At 38.7% G+C, this 19,549-nt stretch overlaps 1 protein-coding gene and 1 long non-coding RNA gene across 3 annotated transcripts; one reads left to right on the top strand and one right to left on the bottom strand.

The window, feature by feature from the left end:
- Positions 1-264: 264 nt before the first annotated feature.
- LOC141777456 (uncharacterized) lies at positions 265-2,623 on the bottom strand. Of its 2 annotated transcripts, none has more exons than XR_012595899.1 (4): positions 2,119-2,623; positions 1,591-1,677; positions 523-1,137; positions 265-488 (listed from the first exon to the last, which is right to left on the bottom strand). It is a non-coding gene; the product is annotated as an uncharacterized LOC141777456 (long non-coding RNA). The 2 variants fall into 2 exon arrangements; XR_012595903.1 differs by having other exon boundaries at positions 523-625; positions 2,119-2,614.
- A 5,525-nt stretch (positions 2,624-8,148) lies between these two features.
- nudt3b (nudix (nucleoside diphosphate linked moiety X)-type motif 3b) lies at positions 8,149-18,947 on the top strand. Its single transcript, XM_074640305.1, has 6 exons — positions 8,149-8,471; positions 11,042-11,152; positions 14,069-14,113; positions 14,224-14,308; positions 14,619-16,503; positions 16,600-18,947. The coding sequence occupies exons 1-5, from the start codon at positions 8,373-8,375 to the stop codon at positions 14,813-14,815; spliced, it is 537 nt and encodes a 178-aa protein (XP_074496406.1). The 5' UTR covers positions 8,149-8,372; the 3' UTR covers positions 14,816-16,503; positions 16,600-18,947.
- Positions 18,948-19,549: the final 602 nt, after the last annotated feature.

Below are 19,549 nucleotides of genomic sequence, written 5' to 3'. Positions count from 1 at the left end.
TAGTCTTCTCACAGTTGGAAACTGGATATCAGTCCAGTTTCATTTAAATCTGTAATAAAAAGAAGAAGAAAAACAGTGTAAAATACAGAATAAAAACAACCTTATTTTTTAAATGAGGTACTATTTTGAAAAAAGTCATCATCATCTAATCATCCAAGCTTTAAATATAAAATGTTTTCTAAATACTTCATCCATTTGTAAATAGTCTTCTCACAGTTGGAAACTGGATATCAGTCCAGTTTCATTTAAATCTGTAATAAAAAGTTAAAAAAGAAAACAAACAGTGAAAAATACAGAATAAAAACAACCTTATTTTCTAAATAAAGTACTATTTTGAAAAAAAAGTATGTTTTAGATATGCAACTGATTAGCGATTGTCAAGTGTGAGTGTAATGTAGCAGTAAAAAGAGTTGCCACAGTGTAAAACACTGCTGGCTTTCAGGACACACACCATCACTGAACTGTAGCGGGCAAAATATTACATCATACTCCATTACTTAGATTCAGCACGTTGATCCTTACCTTTTAGACTTACCTGTATGTTCATGATTTCGCAGCAAGGCCCTTTACATCCACTTTCCAACACAGGCAAAACCCAAGCAAGCACAGACAGTCATGACTGGTCCTGTTAACATTGAGGAGAGAGTGGTAGTTTTGGTATTTTCTTTCCCTGTGACTCCTTTTCGTGTTCCTCCTGTCCCTCCTGATTTTTTTGTATTTGTTCCACTTGGTAATAACATTTTGTATGATCCGACAAGTTGACAGTTGAATATGTCAAACAAGAACCGCATCTACCTGCTGCAAGTCCTGAACTAATTTGCAAAACTGAAACAAATCAACTAAAGCTAATCAGTTATAACATGAAAATGATGGACACTCCCCCCATGTGTCTCAATGATCCACACGTATAGGCTATCAGAAAGTTAGGCAAAACCTAAAATACAGAGGTTGAACTCTGAGTAGCATCTCCAGTCCAACCCGATCTGTTGTGTGTCTGACCAGAGGTCAGTCAAGTATATGTAGAGAATGCATTCTAGAATGACATGACTTTAGAATGTGATGTCATAATGATAACAACACGGAATGACACGCATGAATTAGAACACAGAGCACCTAGAATCTAGAATCATGACACACCTACACACAAACACACACACACACACACACACACACACACACACACACACACACATAATTACGTAATACACTTTTTTTCCTTTGATACATATTCACATTTTTTTCATAATGAAGCACCAACATGTTGTATGAATTTACTCAAGTTTTCAGTACAGTCTTGATGTACTAAATGTTTTGTGCACAAACTACTTCTATTTTATAAAATATTTATATTTTTTTAAATTTATAAATCAAACTATACTCCCCCCCATCACCCTTTATTTAGAAAATTGAAAATATTGAACTTCTTATACTTTTCCTCAGTAAATTTGTTATGTTTAAATTGAAATCAAGATTTCAATGAATTAATATGTAAACACATTATATGTTTTCTATAATGCATCATGAAGAGCTTTAACTGTTTTGTTATCAAATAAATACAATTTGCAGTGGTTTCAGGGAATTTCTACTCACATTACTTCAGATACTTGCACAATTAGTAGTTAATCACAGACTGGCAAAACTGTCATGGCCATTTTCTCAGTCCAGTTTCATTTAAATCTGTAATAAAAAGTTTAGGGAAAAAAACAGTGAAAAATACAGAATAAAAACAACCTTATTTACTAAATAAAGTACTATTTAAAAAAAATGATGTTGTAAATATGCAACTGTGTAGAGATTGTCAAGTGTGAGTGTATAGCAGCACACTTGAGGTTTCTACCCAACCTTACAGGCTTTGTTCAATTATTAAAAATCATCATCTAATCTTACAATCTTTAAGAGTAAAATGTTTTGAAAATCTTTCAACCATTAGTAAATATTCTTTTCACAGTTGGAAATCTGTAACTGAAAGAGGAAAACAGAACCCTCACAAGATTTTTTCAAAAAGGGTTGCCACAATGCAAAACACTGCTGGCTTTCAGACACACACCATCACTGAACAGTAGTGGGTAAAATATGACATTATACTACATTACTTAGATTCAGCACGTTGATCCTTACCTTTTAGACTTAGTTGTATGTTCATGATTTCGCAGCAAGGCCCTTTACATCCACTTCCCAGCATAGGCAAAACCCAAGCAAGCGCAGACAGTCGTGACTGGTCCTGTAGACATTGAGGAGAGAGTTGAACTTTTGGTATTTTCTTCCGCTGTGACTCCTGTGAACTAATTTGCAAAACTGAAACAAATCAACTAAAGCTAATTAATAAACGACAGTTATAACATGAAAATGATGGACATTCCCCCATGTGTCTCGATGATCCACACGTATAGGCTATCAGAAAGTTAGGCAAAACCTAAAAAACAGAGGAAAATCTCTGAGTAGCATCTCCAGTCCAACCCGATCTGTTGTGTGTCTGACCAGAGGTCAGTCCAGTATATGTAGAAAACGCATTCTAGAATGACATGACTTTAGAATGTGATGTCATAATGATAACAACACGGAATGACACGCATGAAGTAGAACACAGAACACCTAGAATCATGACACACACACACATACACACACACACATGCACACGCACACGCACACACACACACACACACACACACACACACGCATACACACACACACACACACGCATACACACACAAAAACACACACACACACAGACACGCACACACACTTTGACAGATATTCACATTTGTTTCATAATGAAGCACCAACATGTTGTATGAATTTACTCAAGTATTCAGTACAGTCTTGATGCAATAAATGTTTTGCATACAAACTACTTCTATTTTTACAAAATATTTATATTTTTTGAAATCTGTAAATCAAACTATACTCCCCCCACCCCCCTTTATTTTGAAGATTTAAAATATTGAACTTCTTATACTTTTCTTTTGTAAATTTGTTATTTTTAAATTGAAATCAAGATTTCAATGAATTAATATGTAAACACATTATCTGTTTTCTAACATAACATTTGCAGTGGTTTCAGGGAACTTCTACTCACATTACTTCAGATACTTGCACAATTAGTAGTTAATCACAGACTGGCAAAACTGTCATGGCCATTTTCAAAGGGGTCCCTTGACCTCTGACCTCAAGATATGTCGATGAAAATGGGTTCTATGGGTACCGACGAGTCTCCCCTTTACAGACTTGCCCACTTTATGATAATCACATGCTGTTTGGGGCAAGTCATAGTGAAGTCAGCACACTGACACACTGACAGCTGTTGTTGCCTGTTGGGCTGCAGTTTGCCATGTTATGATTTGACCATACTTTTTATGCTAAATGCAGTACCTGTGAGGGTTTCTGGACAATATCTGTCATTGTTTTATGTTGTCAATTGATTTCCAGTCATTTTTGTGTTGTTAATTGATTTCCAGTAATATATAGTATATATATATATATACACCAATCAGCCATAACATTATGACAGCATGGGCAGCCTGACCGGTCTGCGGCTACGCAGCCCCATACACACTTTTATCACGCAGTCAAAGGGCGTCTGTCTCCCTCTAGAGGCCAACAGTGTGACCTCCCAGGACACCCCCAATGTTTGGCCAGTTTTCAATGACTTGGACTAGGACAGCTTAAACGAGAAGGCTGTGAGAGTCAAAATGGCCAGAGAGGTTTTAATTTATCTTAATTTGTGACTGGCTACATGAAGCCTCCTGGAGACCACATCAAACCCAAAGGAACCTGTTTCTGTCCTCCTGTTACCTAAATGTGCAAATGCATTTAGACATTGAAATATTTAGTTTTTGTTTGGTGTAGGTGCTGCTAGCTGTGCTTTTAAATTTTGGAGTTGTGTTAACTTCACTTTCTTGTTATTACTGAGAGTATAGTCCTGAATATGATACATTATTTCAAACTTTTTTTTTTTTTTCTCGAGCATGTTAATTTCTGGTTTTAATATTTATTCAGAATATCACAAGCCAACACAAAAAACAAGGCGATGGATAATGGTGTGACAAAATTATCCAATTAACTGCAAGAAAACTATATAATTTCAAGTTAGAAACAATGCAATCTTGTCATTCTTCATTTACATTCAAAATTTTATTTTTATTTTGAATGTTGTCTTTTATCACTGTCAAAGTGCACTTTTACTTAGAGGACATAACTGAAAAGCATACTATTTGGTTATGTCCACTAAATAAAAGTGCACTTTGACAGTTTGACAGAGGTAGACATGCTGCAGTGTAACAGAAGCATATGTTGTTAGCAGACAAAACCACCACAAGAAACCCCAATCAATTATGACCTATTTTATGCCTTTGCAACTTGAGGCACCTCTTCCATGTGCATGAAGAGGAAGCCAGCAACTCTTTAAAGTTACGCTTTGCTGATATGTAACTCATTTTGGTGGCATACATAATGTCAGCCCAAGGGTATTATCAGTGATCACAAACTATCACATTTGAAATGGTGTAGTCTACTAGATCAGCAGTCAGCCAAGACTCAGCTTTTCTTGACACCATGAACTCACAATTCTAGTGTGGGAAAAAAACAAACTCAGTGACACTAGCTACTGCAAAAATGTGAGTTAACTGCATTCACACAATACCCAGACTACTACAACTAACAATTATATTCCTTATACTATGTGGGGCGGCTGTGGCTCAGACGGTAGAGCAGGTTGTCCACCAATCGGAAAGTCGGTGGTTTGATCCGCGGCTGCTCCGGGTCACATATCGATGTGTCCTTGAGCAAGACACTTAACCCCAAATTGCTCCATCCAATCCATCAGTGTATGAATGTGTGTGTGAATGGGTGAATGCTGACATGTAGTGTAAAACGCTTTGAGTGGTCGGAAGACTAGAAAAGCGCTATATAAATGTGAGTCCATTTACCATTTATAGATATGCCTAACTGCAAGGTGCTATATTCAAATTGCTTGTTTTACCTGAAAACAGTTAAAAAATCCACAGATATTGAGTTTATTATCACACTGTATATGATGACATGAAAAATGACAAATGATTAACCCTCTGAGACCCGATCCTGACCAACTTTACTATCTTTCAGAGGCTGTAGCAGGTTCAGTTTGTCAGAGCTAGAATGAAGTTACATCATATGAAACTAGAAAACTAGAAAGGAAGCTATATTACGCTCCAAAGTTGTGCTATATATAAAAACTGTCATGGCCATTTTCAAAGGGGTCCCTTGACCTGTGACCTCAAGATATGTGACTGAAAATGGGTTCCATGGGTACCCACGAGTCTTCCCTTTACAGAAATGCCCACTTTATGATAATCACATGCAGTATTGAGCAAAAACCATGCAGTTTTTCACATGCAGTATAAATGTGTTATTTTCACCTATTCTAAAATGCTTTTTGAAAATGTCTGCATACTGGGGTCCCTAAACAGTCTTCATTTACATAAATTGGGTATGAATGGAAAGCTGAGACTCTTGTGGATCCAATGAGCCCAATTGTATTCATGTGTGATGATGTTAGTCCCCATAGTAGCCATTTTATTGTATTGAGATTTTTTTTAAACTTGACCTCACTGTATAAAATGACCTGTGGTGACCTCTAAGACAGGAGTATCAAGCTCATTTTAGTTCATGGGCCACATACAGCCCAATTTGATCTCAAGTGGGCCGGAACAGTAAAACCATTGCATAATAACAACACCTCCAATTTGTCCCTTTCTTTAAGTGTAAAGAAGTACAAGTACATTCTAAAAACGTTCATAATTAATGACCATAAAGAGTCTGATAGTGGTAACAAATATGATATTCCTTAAGCACTGAACGGTGCTGTGAACACACCAAGCACACTGGTTTCCCATTTAACTCTGTGAAGAAATAGGAACTGGCCTATTTTTCTTGGAAAGCTCAACATTTTCCACCAGCGACTCCTGCAGCAAACCCCCAGTGGACAATAGCAGTGATTTTTTTTTAATTAATGACTTCTCTGCAATTCTCCCACTTTTCAAAGTCATTCAGTGGGCCGAATTGGACCTTTTGGCGGGCCGGTTCTGGCCCTCTGGCCGGATGCTTGACACCTCTGCTCTAGGATGATCACAGCCTCATGAAACTTTACAGCCACAAACTAGAGACCTAGAGCATTCAGAGGATGGATGGCTTTCCTGGGTATATTGACAATAAGGGGGTTTCTGAGCAGTTTCCAGAACAGAAGTGCTCGCCATCTAATTGCAGAAATCTCCAAAATGTCAAAAGTTGTTCATACTAAATCACAGCATGGCTTTTTCTATGGTGTTCTTCAAGGTCTTGGTGTCTTAAAGTGGTATTTTGGAGGGATTTCTGATCATTTTTTATCAATTCTCCATTGGAAAAAAAAAATGGTTACGTTTAGCACCGAATCTGTGTAACAAATGGGATCAACCAAAAATGACTGCAACAACCTATGAGACATAAGTGAGCATGGGAATGGCCATACTATATTTCTATCATAATGTTCTAAACCCTGATACACTTTCACAATTTATTTTAAATAAATAATTAACTAATTAGGTGCATCTCATTAATATTCAGGTTCCCAGCTTTCAGATGATGTACACCACTTCTAAAAAATAATAGTTTGTTTCAATGATTTATTATAGGTTAACATATTTACAGCTGGATATTGTCAGTACTGTTTTTCAAGCCTTACAGTTGAGTCTAGCAGCATTTTCAGTGTTGGTGAAAACATTCATGGTGGGAGTGTAGTGCATACTGTACATTAATTTGGTGTTAAACGCTTAAAAAAATACACTTTCAGATGTCATAAAACAACACTGTGAATGTTAGAAATTAACACTACTAGTGAAAGGGAACGACACCATATAGTGTTAAAAATACACTTACATGTGTCATAAAACAACACTGTGAGTGTCAGATATTTAACACTATTAAGAGTTAAAATATTAACACTATCCAAAGTGTAAATTTAAATGGGAACCTGTGAGAATTATATAAACACTGGCAAAGTGTTAGTTTTAACACTAAACGAGTTGAATTCACACTTCCAATTTTGCTGTGTATGTGGCATCTACTGTTGACCTGCCCTAAAGACCGCCTCTACCCCACTAAAAAGACAAAAACGGGTCTATTGTGGGTCTCAGAGGGTTAATTAATTATGTAGTTGATTAAGCTTTGGTGGATTGCCTAAAATCGATTAACCGACTGATTGTTTCAGCCTCATCTGTTATATATGGCAAGAGTGAACTCATATGTACATATTAAGACAACATTTTGATCAGTTTTTGAGGACCATGCTGGAGCTGTCCATAAAATGACCTGTGGTGACCTCTAGGACAGGGGTGTCAAGCTCATTTTAGTTCATGGGCCAAAAGTTTTTCATACTAAATCACAGCATGGCTTTTTCTATGGTGTTCCTCAAGGTCTTGGTGTCTTAATGTGGTATTTTGGAGGGATTTCTGATAAAAAAAATTTTATCAATTCTCCATATGGCAAGAGTGAACTCATAATGTACATTATAAGACAACATTTTAATTTCACATTATTATTGGATGAGTTTTGGAGGACCATGCTGTCGCTGTCCATAAAATGACCTGTGGTGACCTCTAGGACAGGGGTGTCAAGCTCATTTTAGTTCATGGGCCAAAGGTTTTTTATACTAAATCACAGCATGGCTTTTTCTATGGTGTTCCTCAAGGTCTTGGTGTCTTAATGTGGTATTTTGGAGGGATTTCTGATCATTTTTTGTATCAATTCTCCATATGGCAAGAGTGAACTCATAATGTACATTATAAGACAACATTTTAATTTCACATTATTATTGGATGAGTTTTGGAGGACCATGCTGTCGCTGTCCATCACCTGCGGTGCTGAAACTGATTAATCAAACCAGCATTGATCAAACCATTTTGACCATTTAATAACAGCACACATGGATAACATTTTAATTCTTCAACTAAGGTGTCAGGCTACAATCTTACTTAATTAGATCAGCCTCTAACAAGTGTCCGTGACCAGCTCTAGTGTGAGCCCAGAGTACCGGCTGGCTCCAGTCTCAGCGTGGTGTTGCTCTCTCTCCTCCTCTCCTCCTCCTCTCATTCCTCAACCACTCATACGTAGTTTCTTTACGCCGCCGGAGCTATTAAAAGCTCCACTACGTCGTGTGCGTAGCGGGCTGCTTGTAATGGCGACCGAGCCGTAGATGTGCCTCCTCTAGTGAAAATGAAGCGAAGAAGAAGTTATTTCTGTTAAGTTAAAAAACGCCGAGGTTTCCCCTTGGAGGAGGACTTTGCGTCTAACAACATTTAAGTGGTCAAACTTAGCTTGTACTTTACAACTTTTGTTGCCCTCTTCCTTTTTTTGGGGGGGAAATGATGAAGCTAAAGTCGAACCAAACCCGGACGTACGACGGGGACGGCTACAAGAAGCGGGCCGCCTGCCTGTGCTTCAGGAGCGAGGCGGAGGAGGAGGTGAGACCGGGGATGAGTCGGTCTGACTGGGCCTAAAGCTACCGTTAGCTGCTCCCAGTGTGGTTCTCTGTGTAGTAAATCAGTTTATAACAGTATATAACCTCGTGTGTAGTCTGCTGTGGTTGTGTATTAAACATTTAGTGTTGAGCTCGTACTTAGCGGAGTGTTATGTAAGCCTCTTTAGCTGTGCATGTAACCAACCGCTGGTTCTCACACAGCGCTACATGGAGGCAACCTGTTAGCTGCTAATGCTAAAGCTAATGCTGCTACAAGGTGCTACCGGCTCTCGGCCAGCGATCACAGGCTGTGATGAGTGGTGACTTTATCATACCGAGATTCAGCTGGATAGAAACTCTTGTTTAGTTTCTTAAAGTGACCAGCTCAGATATGACTATCTAAGATACTGTTAGCGTTAATGCAACTGGTTCTGCTGCTAGCCAGACATGGGACTGATGTTAGCTGTGCTGGCTTTACTCAAAAGACACACTCTTACATCACTGTGTGTGTTTTCTGCGTTTGTTTACTTAAAGATTCATAAAAGCCACACTACTAAAGATTCTGGATCATCCAAATCTGCTTAATGACAAACTATAAACCTGTTTGTAGTTGACGTAGTTGACATTAATGTGCCACTCTCTCTCTAAAACACACCTCAAAGTAGCATTCAGAGGTTTATCTGAGACCAGAGGTGATTTGTGTGGAAGCTATTATCCGTGTTGCTACTACTGTGGAGCAGCCGACTCTCGGCCAGCGACCACAGGCTGTGATGACTTTATCATAACGAGATTCATCTGGATATAAAACCATTGTTTTAGTTTCTTTAAAGTGACAAGCTAAGATACGTTTCTGCTTAGTAACGTAACTGTTTTAGTGTTAATGCAACTGGTATTGCTGCTAGCCAAACATGGGACTGATGTTAGCTGTGCTGGCTTTAGTCAAAAGACACACTCTTGGTACAGCTCTGGTTATCTTAGAATAGAATAGAGACTTTATTGTCATTGTCATGGAAAACAACGAAAAACAGCTTTTAGCAGCTCTTGGCAGTAAAAGCAAACATTAAAAGCAAACATAGAAACATTCAAATCAAAATAGAGACAAATAAATTGATCATAAAGTGCAGGTGCCACGATTATGGTACAAATCACTGTATTTTCTGTGTTGTTTACTTAAAGATTCAAAAAGCCACAATACTAAGATTTGGATCATCCAATCTGCTTAATGACAAGCTGGAAACCTGTTTGTTTGTGTCCCAAATGTCAACACGTAGTTGACATTAATGTGCCACTCTCCCACTAAAAACACCTCAAAGTAGCATTCAGAGGGTTATTTGAGAGCAGAGGCAGATTTTGGGAAGCTGATGTCCAGTCAACAACACGCACTATTATGATATTGTATGCGTTGTTTACTTAAAGATTCAAAATACTAAAGATTTGGATCATCCAATCTGCTTAATGACAAACTCTAAACCTGTTTCGTTGTGTCCCAAATGTCACCACGTAGTTGACATTAATGAGCCACTCTCCTACTAAAAAACACCTCAAAGTAGCATTCAAAGGGTTATTTGAGACCAGAAGCAGCAGATTTTTGGGAAGCTGATGTCCAGTCAACAACACGCACAAAGATGTTCTTTGTAGTGGAAACACTATTATACCAGGAGGGTGGGGGACTAATAGAGACTTAACTAATTCCTCATTTTGGCGTATAAGTAGAGGCCTGATTGTGAACTTGGGCTGTTGATTACAGGAAATACATCAGTATGACCTGCACGTAGCTAGAAACTTGTACCAAACACTACTAGATCGGCAATCAGCCAAGCCTGCAGCTTTTCTCTAAACAGATTGTTGACACCGTGAACTCACCATACTAGTGTGGAGCAAAAAAGCAAACAGTGACTCATACACTATGCCATTGAAAAAAACTGCATTCACACAACATCCAGCTGGCTTACTCGGCCTCAGGCCACTCTTAGGTAGTCTTGATAGTTTTCAGTGTCATATGTTGGGGTTTTGCTCTTTTTTTTTAACCTTTATTTAACCAGGTAGTACTCATTAAGATTAAGAATCTCTTTTGCAAGAGAGACCTGGCCAAGAGAGCAGCATTTAAACATACATTAAAGTTTCAGACGCCACAACATAAAACAAATGCAAAATAAATACATAGCATAATATCATACAAACAAATTAAAATCAAGTGTTTGAAGCCAACGTTAAAGTGAAAATATTCAGAAACACAGACAGCTCCCGATTGACTCCGCTTCTAGGTCTTTCATTAATGTTTTAAATTCATCAAAAGTAATCAGATTTCCCAGTTTCAACTTAGCTTGCAGTGTATTCCAGGAAAAGGGAGCGGAATAGCTAAAGGCCATCTTACCTAGTTCTGTGCGGACCGTAGGTACAGATAATAAGTACAGGTCAGACGAGCATAGGCTCTTGCGTCTGTTACTAACACAGATCACTGAATAATCTTGCTCAAGCAGCAACACTTGTGAATTGTGATTGCACACAATTAACAAGCGGCAGCATTGAGTTGGACTGTAATGTCTAACATGTTTTGTATGGGATGATTTGCAGGTGCTGCTGGTGAGCAGTAGTCGACATCCTGACAAGTGGATAGTTCCTGGAGGGGGGATGGAGCCCGAGGAGGAGCCCAGTGTTGCTGCAGCCCGAGAAGTGTGTGAAGAGGTTGGTTCTTTAACTGTTTTTCATAACTATTATATCTAAATTAAGCCTATATTGTGGTCCCCTTTCTTTCTCTGATGCTGTTCCTACTTTACTTGACCCTTCTATCTGAAACCTGAAGATACCTTTCTAGACTTGGTTCATAGCCAGGAATATTGTTCTGGGAGTGGATTTCCATTTGCAGTGTGGCAAATTAGTTTGAGTGGAAGCTCATAAGATGTATTGTATTTCATCTATTAAATCATGTCTGTATTTAACACTGGGCCTAATACCTTGCTCTCGGAACCCATTTCGTCAGTGCCGTCATCCTGTTTGGATGGACAGAGAGAGAGAGCCTAGCAACATGTAAGCTGTATCATAGCATCATGTTACAAAGCAGTGTTTCGGTGTCAAAGGAGGTCACGCTGAGATTGAACACTGGCTGCACAGCGGTTGCACTGCAGCACTATCCAATCCCACAAATACAGCAAACGAAGAAAAACAATCCGCTTCCATTCTTTGTGTGTTTCAGACAGTTCTATTTTTACAGCAGCAGCCTCATTACAGAAGCAGTTTGAAGGGCAAAATGTGTCTATTTTTGTTTGCGTGTGTGTGTGTTTTGGAGGATAGGTAGCAATTAGTAAACGGCTCTGAAGCTCATTGGAAATCAATAATAACTGCTTATACCATCAACGTCCGTCCCTTAAATCAGGTATCCCTCTTGTGTACGAGCTGCTCATCGCTTTGGCATTTCGATCAGAATGGCGACAGGGCACTGAAGACACGGAGTCTCACCCGGCTGTCAGCTCTTGGCAAGTCACCGACCATATAAAGCCTATTCTCCGTGTGTGATCCATCACACTGATGGATGCTGATATCATCCCCTATCCTGGCTCCCGCTGTTCGGTGACTTTGGCGGTTGTAGGACGCTGCAGCTTGCCAACACATTTCCACAGGGTCAAAAGCAATGTCACATCACTACTGATGTTTGTTAAAAGTGCTTAAAGGCCACATTCAAAAACTTTGTGGTGACTTTGAGTGGTACTCCATGCATCACCACGTCTTGTGGCTTCCTAAGCTTCTTATTGGACGGTGGTGTAACAGGACATATCCTAATCCTGACAAGCTTATTCTGATGACCATATGAGTGGTGAGTGATTGCTTATGCTTATTGGTTTGGAGTCTTGCCAGGGATGACCGCGAATACACAGTACTTAGGAGCAGGCCAAAGGTTACAGAGGCTTCCTTTGTCTATCTGACCGTTCATAACCTCGGCTTATGCTTGGTAGTCCTACGCCCTGCACTAACAAGACACAGGACAGTATTGCATAACTAAGCCTCAATGCTGTGCATCCTCTCCCAAGATGCTGCCCATCAGTCTTCAGTTACATGAATGCTTGAGTCGGGAGACATTTTCCATCTCAAAACATACAGGTTGACTTTTGGCCTATTACTTCATCCCTGGCATGTCTTTGTGGTTGCTAGTGGTGGGCCTGTTCTTTTACACATGATCTTGCTTAAGGCTTGAAGAGTCCAACTCTTGAGTCCATGGTGCAGCGAGTGCAGTCAACACTTATTTATAGACTGAAACTGGAACCTGAAGAAGCTGCAAAAATGTCAGCAAGTGGCCTTGCTCTGTATCTAAACCTGACCTACTATCCACCTCTGGGAGTTGAGATCTACCTCGGGGATTATTTTTGTTATTAGAATATCTTTAAAGGTAACAGGCAAGTTGTCTTCTTTCTAGGAGAGGTTGTGACATTTGCACGGCTTCGGTGTTGATGTCGTAGGAAGAGGAACGGCGAATGACAGCAAGGCGGTTGTTCTGTTGTTTGTTTGTGACCTTTATACATGATCTTTTATGGTACGCGAAACATCTTGTAGAGAAGCCGTCAGTATGTGACAGTAAGTGATAGCTGAACAGAGGTGTTTACATGTATTTTGCAGCTGTAGAATTTAGAACTGCAACAATTACTCGAATGACAGAAAGTTTGAGGTCATTTCTTAGGAAAAATACCTTTTAACTTTTGCTGGGTGTCAATTAGCTGATTTTCTCTGTTTTGTTTAATTGTAAATTCAATATCTTTGGGGTTTTCACTTCTGGTTGGACAAGACGTGAGGCTTGGGATCCAGGAGATTATCAGCATTTTCATCATTTTCTTACATTTTATCGACCAAAGGTTTTATCAGTTTTATCAAAAAAATAAATGTCAGATTAAATCAATAATGAAAATAATCATTAGTTGCCACCCTAATATAGTTTATACTGTAATTGCACTTGTAGTTTGAGTAACAGTTGGTCAGGAAAGTTTACAAACCTAATTTCCAACTAACTTGTGACTATAAATGTTGGTTTCCTGTTGCGCATTTGTCCTCTGGTTTTTTTTTTCTCCTTTTTCTGTGTCCCTGTACTTGTCTTCACCTGTTCTGTAATCATTATCACACAGTTTAAAAAAAAGTCCCCAGTTTCCAGAACGTAGACTGTCAGTCTAATTATATTACTTATTACTTACTGTTGGCTAAATTAGACCTCGTTGCACTGAAGTGTGAAATTAATGAAGAAAGAATCAGTACATGCAAGACATGACTTCTTTTAATCAAATTAAGTCAGTGTTTTTGTTCATGTTTTACTTGTGTGTTACTTGGAGGATTCGGCAACAACCCAGGAATTAGATTTGAGTAAATTTGAAGGGGATAAAAAAAACAATCTTATGATGTAATGTAATCCCCCGCAACACAAATCATTTAAAAATTACAGTCTCAACAAAACACCACGAGGTAAGAAGATAGTGTTTATTGTCAGGCTGTTAGATTTAATTTCATTATACAGGTGTTATGCTGTTTTGCCTCTTTATATTTAAGAACAGCCCTTAGTTGTCCATTATAAGTGTATGCTGTGGTATGTATTTGCTCACCTAATCATTCTTATTTATTTTACAGGCCGGTGTGAAGGGGACTTTAGGTCGTTTGGTCGGAGTATTTGAGGTGAGGTTTGTTTGCCGTCTAATTTGTTTTTGGTCTTCAAATGTGAACATACTGTGCAGCATGTTTGCGAATGAGAAGTACAAATATATGATCATGTTTTTCTCCCACAGAACCAAGAGAGGAAACACAGAACCTACGTCTATGTTCTTATTGTAACAGAGTTGCTGGAGGACTGGGAGGACTCGGTCAACATTGGTAAAGCACTGCATGTTTGTTTGTTTGTCAAAATGGGGATGATCCGGACAAAGTTCTCAGGCAGTCACATGCTGTCTGTAGCTTTGTTTTTCTTTCCCAGGCCTTAGTGATATTACAGTTCAGGGATTTTATTCTATGTTTGTTTGGGGGGGAGATTATAACACCAGCTTTGCTCCTACCCTGATTTTCACTTTAACGCTGTGCACAGTACTGCTAATTAGTCAAACCTATTTTTCATAATGTGTGTCTTCTCGTGTTGTCTCTCACATGTCTCAACTTGTCCCACAATGGTGTCTTGTTCTGTCAACAGGGAGAAAAAGGGAATGGTTTAAAATAGACGATGCCATGCAAGTGTTGCTGTGTCACAAGCCTGTGCAGGCCACCTACTTCGAGGCTCTCCAGGAGAGTTGCCTGACCAGTAATGGAACACCTTTGGTGGCCACGATAGGTGGGGACCTCTCCCCTACCTACAGCATCAATCAGAGCTCCGTCTCGGGTATCAGATAACTAAAACCACAACTCTGACACCTTCGGGAGCTTTCGCCACCACTTGCGCTCTTACTTGTGTCATTTCTCTTCTCTGTTCTTTTCTCTCTTCTCTTCTGTCTCAATAACATGGTTTGCCTTGCCAACTCCTTTGTGCCAGAGCAGTGGCACAGACTTGATGACAAGTGTTGGGTGAATAGTCTGAAACACTTTGTAAATGTAAATGTAATTTTTGACCCATATTTTTTTTCATTTTTTTTTCTTTTTACTGACAACTGCATGAAATGTCCCCTCGCTCCCCTCATTCTCTTTCCTTAACGCGCCCTTAGTGTGGTGTTTATTGAATGCAAGAACTACTTTTTACTGTTGTAATGTAAACGTGTATACTTAGTGCTTAAGCTGAAGGCTTTTGGTGGTCTCCTCCATTTTTCAGTTATTTTTCTGTGAATGAATGTGCCCATTAGTGTACTCCCTCCTCCCCCATGTTAATAAGGATAGGAAATGTTGTCTGTATCTGAATGAACAGAATTGTGGGAAGTGACTTGTCTTGCATGAGCACTGTTATGTTGTGTCTCACTCGCTCGAGTGACCCGACTGTGCAACAGACTTGTGGTAAGGTCTTTTGGATTCTCTTCATTTTGCTCCTTATCGTGGTTATTGATGTCTCTTTAATCAGAAGGATATGGCCCCTCACTAGTTTTTCAAGTGTCAAGTGTGTTTCTCTCTTATTTGGGGAAGCTAGCCAAGCACTACAGGTTTCACTCTCAAACAGAGCATATACACTGTAAAGAGAGCGAAAGAATGTCAACATACAATGTCAAATGAACCACCTTTCTCCTCAGTGTCTTTACCTACTTTTAATCCCTTTTTGTTTTCTTTTTTTAAACTGCTTTTCTGTGACTGACTACAAAGTCTTCCTCCACATACTGAGAGGGTAGAAGTAGTAGATTTAAAAAAGATCATGGACTTGTAATTTCAAAATGCAGCACATATCACTTAACTTATTAAAACCCATCTCCATGTTTTACTCCTCACATTCAGTTTGGTTAAAAACAATTGTTTACACTGTGTTCGTAACAGCACAGGTGACTTTAGTGGGCACTCATTATGGTCATGATTTATTTTTTTTATCCTTCCTTTGGTATTTAATGTGCATCCCCAAAAACACTCAAAACACCTGCTTGACATAGAAAGTAATGGAATCTATAATGCTGGTGCAGAACAAACAAGCCTTGTACAGTTTGAGACCTCGTTTTTAACATGTAAAATGCTTTTGGATACTAGTTTTTGTTTTTATGTTTTTCTCTCTAACGTCTGGCAAAAGTCTCTTTAGCCGAGCTGCGTCACTTGGCCTTGATGTGGCGTGAGGCAGCTGGCTCAATACTGTGAAACTGGAGGCGCTGTAGATAGCATGTTAGAGGTTTTTATTGTAAATTGTTTATTTCTGTATAGATCAAAGGTGAGAGTACAAATGACAAAACACCTCTTATACATCTGTGAGTCCGACATGTCATTTCAACCTAGGCTGGAAGAACTGATTGAACTCAATAGCGTTGGCTTTGGAGCTGTTGGAAACGTTTTCTTGAGGTGGCACACAGTACATCTGAGGCTGAAGAACAAGGAATGTGGTGATGGTTGTTGGTGAAGAGCCTATTTATAATTGAATATTCTCTAAATCCTTAAAAAAAAATTAGACCCAAAACAAATTTGTAACAGTAATGGATTACTGTTCTTTGGCCAGGCTTTAGTCTGAGTTCCCGACTTAGTAGCTAAAGCAGACCTGAAGTTTCTTTTCAAATCAGCAGCTGTTCCACTATCCCCAGTTAGTGTATTTTCTCATAGGGGGGTTCTTTTATTGGTCTTTCTCCATAACTTTGAACATGATACTGTGGTTTTCTGTCCATATTTAAACTTATAACAGGTTCTTTTTTTGGCCACTTGAGAGCAGCGGAAACGAGCTGTAAACACAACATTAATCAGTTTTGCTTTGCGTTTATATGGCAAACTTGTTGACAAAGGGCTGCCTATTTACACATGTGGCATATGTGACATTAGCATTAATTTGTTGTGTTTGTGTCCATCTGATAATTCACTCCTCTTTTAGCTCAGTTTTGGTTTCCACCAATACCTGAGGTAAATCCGGCTCCATAAGTAGTAAATGCTCCACTATGTTCACCAGCTAGACACTAAATTAGTCTGCTGTCTCGTGTTAGCGCAAGTAGCATACAATTGCTTTTTATAGCTTCTGTGTGCTATGAGAGTGAACTAAAACATCAGAGTTGTCTGCCATAAAATCAAAACAATGAGCTGGAAGAAGCTAAATAGCTCAGTCAAGCTGAGGGGAACTGCCATCTGTTGATAATCCTCCGCGGCTTCATCACTTCTAGCACCCTCTTTCATACAAGAGTAGTCACATGAACCACTGTTAATATAGAAAACATTGATTAAAGTTAAAGTATAGTTTATGGATGTAAACTTGAGACCTTTTAATACCAATAAGGCAATGATTACCTTGCCAGCACTCAAAAACTACAGCTCTGAATGGGCTTTGATTGTGCGCCTATTGCTAAGACTCGTGGGAGTTGTAGTTTATAAATGCCAACAAATAAAGTAGATATGTTTACGCTTGGTTAAAATGATTTGGTGCTCAAAGTTTACTTCAATACAATAGCAGATGCACATTTTCCTTTGAATATGGACAGAAAAGTCCAGTATCATGATTCAGTTGTGCAGAAACTGCTGGAAAAAACAAAAATCCTTTGTGGGAAAATAACATTGATAAGTGAAAGCCAGTGGATCATAAGCTAACCTAGAAAAGGGGCAGAATGTCTCTTGACAGTGACAGCAGTGGTGGGCGGTTGTCTTTTATTCATGGTCGTCTTTTCTCCCAGTAATTGTGGGGGCATAACTCTGCCAGCAAATTCAGACAGATTCCTTTATTATTATCCCTGAATGAAAAACATTTTTTTTTCTGAATAACCGTATATGTGGAAGGAGTCTAAAGTCTCCTTCCTCTATTGCTGTGTATCCGAAAGGTGTGGTGGCCAAAGTCTGGCTTTATGATGCCCTACCTGGCACTTCATAGGAGAGTTTGTGTTGATTAGACCTTTTTTAAAGTCTTCATTGAAATGTGCAATCGGATGTTAAGGAGATGAATCTGTATATGGCTTAAAAGATAATCTAAACCCTTTCTCTTGAGTAATTGGCAATGATTTAATTCGCTCTCGGTGGTTGGATGCGGGTGACAGGTACTGTCAAAATGAATGTGAGGAGGATGTCCACAAGTAACAGCCAGTGACTTAATTATTGATGACCACTTGTTCTTGATCCATATTATTTTTTTTTTCAATTTGTTCTTTAATCTGTTGTGTTATTGACAAGCAAATGTCTTGTATATAGCTAACACAGCACCCTGACAGCCAGAGGACGCACTTTGGCTTTGGTAAATAAAGATTAGTGTCCGTTTTTTTAACAACTCCCTTCTAACTCAATTCAAGCACTTCCTGTCATAAGTAAATAATTTTGGGCTGGAGTTTTGGGGGGGGGGGGGGGGATTTATGAAGTACATGTGTCCATATGTTGGAGTTGACACATCTACTCTCTCACTTTGGAGATTTCTATCACAATTGGCTCTTTTGTAGGACATTGAAGCTTCTGAAATTGGGGGTAAAAACAAGGATAAATTGAGAATATTGTTGCGCTCTTGAGCTTCAGATAAAGTCACTTCCTTTTTAATTTACCAAAGGTGATGGTTTAAATATGTATTGCCCCATCTTGTGGCCAAAGCAAAAAATAAAAAATTAAAAGCACATCACTTTGCAGCTAAGGATTCAAACGATCAGTTTCCTTTAGCATGATGGTCAGATGGCCATTTCCTTAACTGAATGACTTAGTAATTACAAATTGACTGATGAATGCGGTTAAAAGATTGCCCCAAATACTAGTAATTGAATAACAAACTAAAACACATGTGCACCTGACCTCAGCCTTGAAGTTACATACTCGTAATTGTGTTCTCCAAGGTATATGTGTCACTGGAATTTTTTCTTTTCCTCTCTTTTGTCATTTGGGACTGTGGAATAAAACCAGTGAGAGAAGACTGAAGATTGTAATATAAATGTGCCAACAAATAAACACCAGTATTTCACATTCAGTCATTGTCTGTCTTCATGTCTGAAACATGTTTTGATACATTTGCCTGCAGTCTTATACAGTAATATATTACACTAGAATGTAGATAAGAGGATTGACTTGAACTTTAGTTTTGTGTATGAGGCTGATTGAACTGGGATTTCCTTTTTTATGTACCAAGTTTTTATATGTTATAAATCTGTGGTCAGTGACATAACTCTTATTGTTGTATATATACTACTCTTTACAGTATACTATTTTTGCATTTAGTATACAATAAATGGACACACTCAACTGTTTTAACAGGAAATTATTCAACGTGCTCTAGGGCTGACCCCAATGCTTCGAGGCTTTGACCATTGCCATGGTAATCGACCTCCAAATCATTATTTGAATGTTTTGGGGTGGTTTTTTATATATAAATATGTAGTATTAAAGTATAAAGGAGCTGTCTCACCACTGTGCACAATATTTAATGATGTTTTTAAGCCGTGGCCTCCAACTTTGTCCCAAATCAACACCTCATTCTGATATTAAGTAGGTTTTAAGTATGTAATGGGTTCACTATGGAAAAGTGGACACAAACTAGTGCAAACAAAGTTATCAGTCAATATGCAACCTAAA

This window comes from Sebastes fasciatus, chromosome 1 (genome assembly GCF_043250625.1).
Source record: "Sebastes fasciatus isolate fSebFas1 chromosome 1, fSebFas1.pri, whole genome shotgun sequence".
Lineage (NCBI taxonomy): Eukaryota > Metazoa > Chordata > Actinopteri > Perciformes > Sebastidae > Sebastes > Sebastes fasciatus.
Note: the sequence above shows the minus strand (reverse complement) of the source record. Positions and strands in the feature narration are given on the sequence as shown.

What these genes read in the sequence shown, in the direction of transcription:
- nudt3b (XM_074640305.1), top strand. Translation starts at nt 8,373, where the DNA reads ATGATGAAGCTAAAGTCGAACCAAACCCGGACGTACGACGGGGACGGC. An exon ending in CCCGAGAAGTGTGTGAAGAG is followed by an intron (nt 11,153 to 14,068) that starts GTTGGTTCTTTA and finishes TTTATTTTACAG; the next exon opens with GCCGGTGTGAAGGGGACTTT. An exon ending in GTTTGGTCGGAGTATTTGAG is followed by an intron (nt 14,114 to 14,223) that starts GTGAGGTTTGTT and finishes TTTCTCCCACAG; the next exon opens with AACCAAGAGAGGAAACACAG.